This window comes from Stegastes partitus, unplaced genomic scaffold (genome assembly GCF_000690725.1).
Source record: "Stegastes partitus isolate 25-593 unplaced genomic scaffold, Stegastes_partitus-1.0.2 Scaffold806, whole genome shotgun sequence".
In the NCBI taxonomy this organism is placed as follows: domain Eukaryota; kingdom Metazoa; phylum Chordata; class Actinopteri; family Pomacentridae; genus Stegastes; species Stegastes partitus.
The window spans coordinates 159,718-170,111 of NW_007578537.1; the positions used below are offsets into that span (position 1 = coordinate 159,718).

General features: G+C 46.6%; 1 protein-coding gene across 2 annotated transcripts in view; it reads left to right on the forward strand.

Moving 5' to 3' along the window:
- The window catches only part of samd12 (sterile alpha motif domain containing 12), a 120,443-nt gene that overhangs the window by 53,646 nt on the left and 56,403 nt on the right, over positions 1 to 10,394 (forward strand). For both annotated transcript variants that reach the window (XM_008292384.1, XM_008292383.1), the window contains exon 4: positions 3,934 to 4,074. In XM_008292384.1, the coding sequence (XP_008290606.1) occupies positions 3,934 to 4,074 (141 nt within the window). The remainder of the gene's footprint in view (positions 1 to 3,933; positions 4,075 to 10,394) is intronic.

The window sequence follows — 10,394 nt, forward strand, 5'->3', positions numbered from 1 at the left end:
AGAGGGTAGATGTAGAGTTAGAGGGTAAATGTAGAGTCAGAGGGTAGATGTAGAGTCAGAGGGTAGATGTAGAGTCAGAGGGTAGATGTAGAGTCAGAGGGTAGATGTAGAGTTAGAGGGTAGATGTAGGGTTAAAAACAGTGACATCGCGATATGTCTGGGCCTTTGGTTCACACGTAAATGAAGGTACGAGACACTGAAAACGATCATTTCTGAAATCTCCGGCCAAAGTGAAGATTTTGAAACACGTCTTTAGTTAGCATGTAGACGGGAGGAGGCGGAGTTTGACGTCACAGTCAGCGGCCATGTTTGCAGTTTGTTAAATGGATGCTGGTTTTTACGTTTGTGCGACGCTTTGGGCCTGTTTGTGTTTACATTCTGAAATCTTCTATTACGTCGGTCCAGACAAACTAACCTTGTCCGTTGTCGTTGCAGTAACAGGAAGTGATTCGTGCCATTCGTTGTGTTTTTTTTCCAGGACTCTGATTGGCTGGCATGGCTTGATGCTTCTCGTTACACTGCCCCCTGTAGGTCTGGCAGCTCATAGCAGCTCTTAACCACGTGTTTATGCGGGTTTGTGTGAACGATCTGGTGAGAACGATGTTATTTATGAGAACATAGATCCGTTATTGTGACTACGTGTGAACGTGACTTCAGACTACAGTTCATGGTGGCAGCAGAGAGCATTGTGGGAGTTTGGCAGCAACAGGCATCATGAGAAGAACTTCTGAAGAGGTTGATGACGTTGGGACAGCGTTTAGGAAACATGATGTATTTAAGTTACAGCAGGCTGCAGTTCCACGTATGGAGGTGGATGATGATGAAAATGCTAATGGGATTAAGGTCTAGCTAACAGCGGACACCATGACAAAGACCTCTGTGGAGGTTCATGTTTCTGTAGAACAAGAGGAGCCTTGTTTCATGCAACTATGCCATCTGCTGCATTGGCCAAAGTTGGCAATTTATGGTTTTGAAAGTTTATTTTACCCCAAATACTGCTTTCTGTCTCAGTAGTTTCAAGGGTTTCATCCACCCAAGACTGTACATGGTCATGTTTAGCCGGTTTCTGTGGGGTGGAAGGAGCTAGCTACCCACTGGAGCACAGTGGTGCTACCAACAGGCAGCATGACTGGGATGTATGAGACGCTAATGACCTCTGACCAGAGCTCCAAGACAAACTGTGATCAGCGTGGACACAGTTTCTATGTTAGTGGCTTTAAAACACAACTCCATCTGGAGATCTGGACATCCCTGATTGTTGAGGAAGACGTTTCAGCTTCAGGTCTGTTCTTGTAGCGCTGACAGGAGGACGTGTAGCTGCTGTGATAATCAGCATCATGATGGTTAGCGTTGTATAAGTGATGTTTTAATGTTTATATTGAAGTGAGCTGATAACCAGCTGTTCACAGCATTAATACAGTCACTGCTCTAGAATCAGAACCTCATTCTTTGGACTGAAATCACGTTTACTGGATTTATATCAGCAAAGAAATCATGTCATAAATACTTGATGTTATTTTCAGTTTTTACAGTTGTTGAAGGTCAGAATATTCTCCTGTATTTGTTTTTGCTCCCTCGCTGCCAGATTTTAACATTTTTTTGTATTTCTTGACGGCGTGCGTTTAATAAATCATCCTGAAGACGATCCACGTTCATCTGGACGTCTTTGTTCTGTCTGCTGGGGCTGAAGCAGAGAACTGTTGCCATGCCGATCTATCTTTGGTTCAGGATCAGCTGCCAAGTGATGCTCGGTCAATATTTATAGACTCATAACAGCAGGCTTGACGTGCACGCCGCCTCACGTGCACGTGGCTTTGTCTTGTGTCGTTCGTCTGCCTCTCCTCTCCGACTTCACAGCCTCCGATTGATTCAGTTTCCGCCCCGGTGATCTTTGCGTTTCCGTCCTGAGCCTCCATGACTCCACTCAGCTCGTTGCCGTTGATTCGACGTTGACTCGTTCACTGCGTTTGGCGTTTGACCGCCGTCTGCAGCGAGCAGCGTCCGTCGTTAAAGCGATGAATTGGCCCGACACAGTCGATGTTACAACACTGAAGGGTCCTTTGGTTTTGCAGCAGTGGCATCGTGGAGTGCTGCAGGATCCAAATATGTCGGATAGATGGTCCAAACGAGACACAAACGTCTGCTGCTGTTTGTGAAAGACTCTCACGAAGCAACACGTTGAGCTGGTGTTGGTCCAACGACAGTCAGAGACAGGAGGTCAAACAGGAACAGAGAGGAGCAGGAACGACATACGTTCTGCATAAAGTCAGTAAAACACTGAGAGTCTGCAGCACTGAGGACCTCCAGCCGCTCAGACCTGGTGTGAGGAGCATCCAGTGCATCCTGTATCCGGGAAGTCTGAGCTCGTTGAGGCTCCGCCCACACTGCAGGTGTGGAGGTGTATGTTTGTTCAGAGCATCAGTTTTCAGTCTTTGTTATATTTTTATACGGCATTTTGAGTTACCGTGGTAACGTTGGTGATTTACTGATGGAAATGTGAGTGAATGTAAGTTGATCTTGCTTTGAGAGGGAACTTTAGATCCGCCTCTGAACCGGACCGGGTCACCTCCCACTGCAACGCTAAGAAACTGTAGAATAAGGGAAAGAACAGCACGTTTATATAGAAAAATGATATTTATAGGTTATCTGAATACAATAAAACTGTAATTTTATGGATGCACATTGTAAAAAAAACATTTTACTTTTGCAGCGACAGATTTTTGATGATTATTTTCTGAGATTATCGACAATTTCACAATTCAGAGAAAATCTGTGAAATACAAACATATTTCTAAATATTGACAATTATCTGTAAAAAAAAACATTATTATGATAAAAATATTATGATATATTATTTTTAACAAAGGCGTATAATTTCACAGTCAAAACACAGATTTGCTCTTTTGTACAGTTAAACTGTAAATGATCACGTTTCCATGATTAAACCAGATATTATCTGTAGTTTTTAAAAAATGATGAACCAACATTCATCCTGAATCTGTCATTTTTTACTCAAATCATATCAGAAATCTGTAAACTAATCATTAGCAGCTGATTGAATAAAGTTAATCTGTGGACACATTATAAAGGAACAAAAACACATTTATGATGTTTTCACAGTTTGTTTATTTTTTAATTTATTTTTTCTGTATTTTAATAACTATTGTCTGTAATTTAATGGAAAAACGTTATTTAACAGTTTTCGGTCTTTAATTTACAGAATTTTTCTTTCAAATGACATCAGATATTTGTCAAATAACACCTTTTTTATTTTTATTTTTATCAGATTTAAATACAGTAAGAAACAGTTTAAATGTTGTTGAAGAGCAATTTATGAAATGGAGATTTTTTTAAACACTATTTACCGATTTGTCCTGTATTTATTTATTTCTACATATATAAACACTTTTTTAGGTAATTTTACGAGTTATTAGCTGTAATGTTTAAAACTGTAAAAATCAAGTTGAGTGACAGTAAATAGTTTTAAAGTTACAGATTTATTTTTAACAGTTTTCACAGAGCGGCCTGACCTCCGTCGGCCCGTCAGGACCGACTCGCCGACCAATCGGAGCTGGTTGTCTTTCAGGAGCCGACCTGCTGCCCAGTAATTAGTCTGCATCATTATGGGATGTGCTCACCGTCACAACAGGCAGCATTCAGGCCTTTTATCAGCAGCTAAATCCCCTCATAGAACCCGATTGGATGATTAAATTATGGATTTTATACAAGGATTTGCAATTAAGGACAGAGCTGTGAGGGAGTCCTGCTCTGGGGATTTCTCTGCCTCTGATTTCTATGCAGAGAACAGTCTGCTGCACATTGCTGGGCTTAATTGGAAACTTCAGACTAACTGACAGTCACATAATAAGGAGAGACGGTTTGTTTTAGTCTGTCTGTGTCCAGCTGTGAATACTGAGTTGTGTTCTGGTCCAGGCCGGGCCCTGATGAGGCTGACGGACAGGAAGCTGGAGAGGATGGGCATCATGCAAGAGAGCCAGAGGCAGCACATCCTGCAGCAGGTCCTGCAGCTCCGCGTCCGGGAGGAAGTCCGGACCCTGCAGCTCCTCACACAAGGTAAGAACCTGAACCGGACCTGGTGGTGCCTCTCAGAGCACCAGCTGTCCTCTGGTAAACATAACTCACAGCATCAACAACTCACACCTCGATAAATATTCACATAATTCGCTGCGCGGCGTTCATGCGCGGGCCATCTGTCGTCATGGCGATCGCTGCATGTTTTAGGTCCCGCAGGATGAATCAGTCGCCGTTATGCAACCGCGGCGTCGGGCACAAGCCGTCTCCGTCGCCACCGAGCTGTGATCACAGATGGGCGGACGCGACGGCTCGAAGGTGTTGGAGGTGCAGCTACGTCTGGCCCAGCGCTCACCTGCTGGAGCCGCGATTAAACGAGCAAAACCAACGACAGAAACACCAGAACCGAGCCGGCGCTGAGAGGCGTGGACGTCTGGGCCACGACGTGGTTGCTGCAGATGTTCTGCTGCCTGTTTATCTGCCGTCAAATGAAGCTAAAACACTCAAAGATGGCTGAGAATCTGCACACATCAGGTAGCTTCATAGTTTCAACGATTGTGGATCCAAAACAAATATCTGATTAATGCAACGTCTTCGTTAACTGCAGTCATCGAGTTCTCTTGGTTGTGAAACGTCCGTTCCATAAACTAAAAAGTCAAAGAGCAGAGGCCTCCAGCAGAGGCCTCCAGCAGAGGCTGACCAGACCTGGATGAGGACCAGGAAACACTCCAGTCTGACTGTGATCAGTTTGTTGTCATGGTGCTGTACAGGCAGGATGAGAGCGTTTCTCCAGGATCCAGGAACTTAAAGCAGTTTAAATAAACCAGTGTTTGCATGTTTCCTGGTCAGCAGCTCAGCGTTCTGACAGCTGCTGGAGTGAAGCTGAAGTCTGGAGGTTTGTATGAACATCAGATTATGACTGAAGGTTTGTCATTGAGGATATTATTTCCTCAGTCTTTGGAATAAAACAGAGCAGTTTGGTTTACGGGTCACGAGGTTCTAACGGTACCAGGTGTTTCTTATGAAGGTACTCTGATGCTTAGTTTGTGTTACTGAGACCTGCATGTGGTTCAGGAAACATCTCCACTTGATTCTGCTTCATCGGTTCATTCGTTAACGCGAGCTGGAAGACGAGACTCTTCGTTGGTTTTTCCGTCTCCCCCATAATCAGAACTTATGGATCTGCTGTCCAGGATCTCAGGTTCTGAACTGAAGGGAAACTTTCAGGTTTTTCTCTTCAACAGTTTCTGAGATTTTATTGTTCAGATTTTTAAAAATACGTTATGTTGGAAAATATTTGATGCATGAAGATAAAAATCCAAATGTCCAGAGCTGATGATCACAGAGAGACGGTGGAGCAGAAGGATCCTGATGATCAGAGATGGATCAGCGTCCATCACCCTGAGCTGTGTGAGCACTACTTATACAGGTTGTGGTATCGTCCTGAATCAACCTGGACATGTTGTAAATGATGCGTGTTCACGGTGGAAGTCCTGCTGTGATGACCTCAGGATTTGTTCTCCATCACACCGTCGGTTCTGTTCCTCTCCGGTGTTCCTGTCGGCTCCTCTCTCTGCTCCTGATGCTGACCGAGCCGTTTTCTGGCCGTCTTTAAACCCCGTGCTGCTGTCAGGTGTGTTGTGGCAACGCCGGCTTCTGATTGGTCGAGTCACGACCATGGTGACCAATGACAGTAAAGTTTCCTGCATTCAGATCGATCTGCTCGGGCTGGTAAACATAGCAAAGCCTGTTGTGTTCTGGCTACAGAATGCATGTGACTGTGTGTCGGAGCTGATTCCCTCCAACAGCAGCAGAACAACCAGAACTGGAGCGCCGACAGAACCACAAAGATCATCACAATCCTGCACGCCGAGTGTTCAGACAGTGAATACTCAGAGAGGACAGAAATCATTTAATTGTGAGCAGAGATTACCAGTTTACTGAGCTGAAGGTAGAGATCAGAGATCAGAGAGAAGTCCGTTTACAGCAGACGAGGAGCTGAGAGATCATTAAGAACCAGTTCTGTAGGATCAGAGATACGACTTCATCTACTGACCAGAGTTCTACCTTCAGACTGTGAATGTTCCAGAGGTCCAGGTCCTTCAAGTCCACAGAGGAGGGTCCAGATTGATCACTTTAATGGACTTTTTCCATCATTTCTGAGCCTCAGAACTTCATCAGTACAGCAGATAGACACATGACATTTAGGAGGAAGAACACATGTGGGTTCTGCTAGAACCTGACACCAGACCACCTCAGAGTGATGCAAAATAATCATGACCACAAAGATTAGCAGACGGCCACAGAAACATGCAAAATCATCTGCAGTGAGGTGAGTGTAGATGAAGAGCAGGTGACTGTGAGGTTTTCCTGTAGGATGAGGACAGTGTTCTGTGTTCATACACCATCAGAGGTTTATCTGAGCCGTTCGTTCTGCAGCACAACACCAACGGCGCCGTCTGACCCCCACAGAGTCCAGATCTCAGCATCAGCGCCTGTCTGCAGCGACACAAACAGAGGAAGTGGATGCAGCACAAATCTGTGTTGTGTTTGTGTTCCAAGAGCCTCCTGCTGCCTCCATGTTTGTCTTCAGACTCGTCCTTTCACCTTCTCCACAACACACCTGCTCCGTTGCACAACGGATGCAGAGGTTTGGTAACGGCGGCGGCGATGCTCTGAGCTGCTCTGAGCTGCTCTGAGCTGCTCTCCAGCATCACCCTGCATCACTCCAGCCTCCGTCAGCACCAGACTCTCAGCCTCCGGCCCACAAACACATTCTAGGATCTTTGTCACTCTGTGAAATTCTTGGAAGACATCGGCAGTGTAATAAAGCAGCCTCTCTCCCTCGACTCTGCTCTGGTCCCGGCGCGAGTAGAAAATAGAAAGAGAGCGAGTTTAGCTGAGTGATGACACTCTGCTGAGGGCGACTCTCAGACTCCATCTTTCTCCTGCTTCAAATAAACAAACTATTTTTATCTGATGGCGGCGACACTGGAGCTGGCTGGAGTTCCTCTTGTTCACCAGCGCTGTCACTGAGTGTAACGTATGTGAGTGAACGGGGGAAAGTGAGACAGAGATGAGGAGGAAACACAAGTATTTTAAGTCTGCTAAGCTGTCGCTTCTGGAGACGCTTTTGGCAGCGAGCGAACAGAAATTGGAAGGAAGAGGTGGCGGCGGAGCATTTGGAGGCCCAGGGCACAGTTCCTCGAGCTGTTGCTAAAGAGAGATACAGCTGAGCCGGAGAGAGGCGCCGTGGTGACGAGATGGCGAGGAGAAGGAAGAGTGGGAGGACGGTGAGAGGAGAGAGACTGGAGGTGACGGAGAGGTAAGATTAGAACCAGGAGGAAGGAAGTGAGGAAGAGGAGGTGACAAAAGGAAACCCTGCTCCTCTGAGACGGACGGAGGACGACGGATGTTATATCCTCGTGTACAGACAGACAGAGAATGGAGGTAAAGATCAGTGCTGCAGCAAAGTCACTGCAGGAACCTCACAGGAACCAGACGAGCTAAACTCATCCCGGCCGGTTAGACTCAGAGAGGACGACATCATGCAGGATTCCACCCACGTTTAAATCTTTAACAGGTTGAGCAAAAACTTCAAAACACAAAATAGCAGCTTTGTGAGTGGAAAGAGTGAGTTTGTACAGAAACGCTGAAAAAACCCAAAACGGATCAGTATCTGGTTAGAACCAGAATCTGTCACCGTACAAAAAGATACGAATCTGATTTTTTGTTTTTTAAATTATTTTTTTAGGAGTGGCAGCTCAACGCTTGAACCAGACTTGAACTATTGATCGATTAGTTGTCGACTCGTGGATCAGATCGACAAGTGGACACAGAAACCCAACATTCAATCCTGAAGAGCTTAAAGTCAACATAGAACAGAAACAAACTAATATATACATATATATATAGGCAGAACATCACGAGCTGAACCAGGACAAACCAGCAGGTCCGTTTGACCAGCCATGTTCATCTGGATCCAGGCTGAGCTCCGGTCCGTCACAGAACCGATCGATGGGAGATGAACACCTCGGACCAGCGTCCACACTGAAGCTCTGAAGTTCAGCCCAAAACTAAAAAAATAAAAAACAGGCTGAAAAATTCTAATTTTATTTTTGTCACCAAAGAAAAATGTACATTTAAGCAGCTGCAGCTTTTCAAACCCATCAGAACTCAGAACGCCAGACGACTGGATCAGCGACACAAACAGAACCGAGTCAGCACAGAGGCTGAATGGATCCCTGATGAGCCGGGTCAAGGCTGGACACAGCAGAACACACCTGACGGGACTCAGACAGAACCTCAGAAACCCGAACCAGGGCAGACTCCCGTCACCTGGTGCTGAGGAGGAGCAGAACCTGTACGCTGACCCGACTCAGACAGCGGCTCGGTATCAGAGGAGAGCTGAACGTCTTCTTCGGATCACTCTGACCTCCTGCAGAACCAGCTCCGGTGCCGTCGGGCCGCACTCACCAGTCTGTCGCTTTAAGTTCTTCTTTGTGACACAACTTCTGTCACTTCTTTCTTCTTTGCTGCTTTCTGCCTTCTTTCCGACCTTCAGTGGGTCAGACTGGAAACGGGTTTCATACGACCGTCGTCCAATGCTGAGCTAACAGGAAGTGATTCGTGCTATTCGTTGTTGTGTTTTTCCCAGCAGTCTGATTGGCTAGCATGGCTTTATGGTTCTCGTTACACTGCCCCCTGTAGGTGTGGCAGCTCATAGCAGCTCTTAACCACGTGTTCATACGGGTTCTTGTGAACGTTCTGGTGAGAACGATGTTATTTATGAGAACGTAGATCCGTTTAGTGAAACCGGCGACGTGTGAACGTGGCCTCAGTTTGATTCGTCCAGTTCTAGTTACTGCAGTGAAGAAACAAAGGTCTGTCTGTACCAGAGAGACCCTCGGTGCAGATTGAAGATGAAGAGCTGTCTGACCCACACCAACAGAACCAGAACCAGAGGGGTGAGGGACAGCGTCTCCACCACAAACGGGCCGGCCGGCTCCTGCAGCGCCGTGAACGGCCTCCAGAGCTGTTTTAAATCCAGGCTTCAGGTGTGAGCGGCAGAAAGACGAGCAGAGAGGCTGCAGAGGAGCGGCGGAGGTGTTGTAATTACTGCAGTGTACCCAGACAGAATTAGCTCCACGGACAGTGATTAACCTTTAAGGCTTGCTGGGCCATGGGAGGGAAATAATTAGATTTCTCCCCTCTCGCTCGCTGTGACATGCACGGGCTGGTGATGGCTTTCTGCTTACAGCCATCAGCGCCGGGCCGCGGCCCTCCAAACGGAGAGCCGTATCCAAACAGTGTCAGGTGTAAGTGGGTTCACAGTCGACGGTATAATGGGATGTTCCCCGAGGCCAGGATCACACTACAGCAGTCTGAAGAGCCTCCGATCGGCTTGCATCACGCACATGAAGAGAAACTCGGCAGGTTTTTCTTCTTTCTAATCTCAGACAAGGACAGGCTGCAAGATGTGAATGCTAATAAAACTTTGCAGCAAGAAAAAACAAATTCAGAAGTCTGGATGAGGGATGTGGTCAACAGGAAGTTCAGGGCGAACCGGAGAGTTCAGCGTCGCCCCGGATTCAAGTTTAACCCCTTTAGCACCAGGTAGCTTTGGCCTGAAGTTCATGATCAGATGTGGTTCTGATGACTCATAAAGTCTTCAGCAGACTTCACATCATCACATATCTGGTGTGGATCAGAAGTAGACAAGCTGACGGTCAGATATATCTGGAAGTTTACTCTGGTCATGGACATACAGGTGAAGTACAGGTGTGACAAGGTCCACTTCAGAACTACCAGCAGTATCTGCCTCTATGCCCATGTACCAGGAGGAAGGGCCGTCGACCCAGGGAGGGTCTTAGCCAGTGCTGCTAACGGTTAGCGGTGAATATGCTAGCACATAGCAGCGTTAGCAGCAAAGACGACGGTAGTGAAACTCCATCGGTGCTTGTTGTTAAATATTTTCCCGTTACGTACCCTAGAAAACAGCGTATGGGCCCAATGTGCAGCGTAACGGGCCGTTGTTCTGCTATGACGCGGGCCAGAACCCTGTAGCAGGTAGTTATTATTATTATTATTATTATTATTATCAATTTCATGACTGAATCTCTTGTTGACATCCGAGGATTCCCACTGATAGACAACCACAATGACTGGAACAGGAAATCACCGTAGACCAGAACCGCCGTACCGGAGCCACCATACCTGAGTCGGCGTACCGGGCTGCAGGGTTGAAGGGAGTTGTCCTGCCGGCCCAGTATAGCGGGCTGTGGTGTTGAATGGGTTTCTCACTGTCACCCTCCAGAGCTTCCCTCCTCAGTGGGTCAGTTTGTGTTCAGCTGTATTTTAGA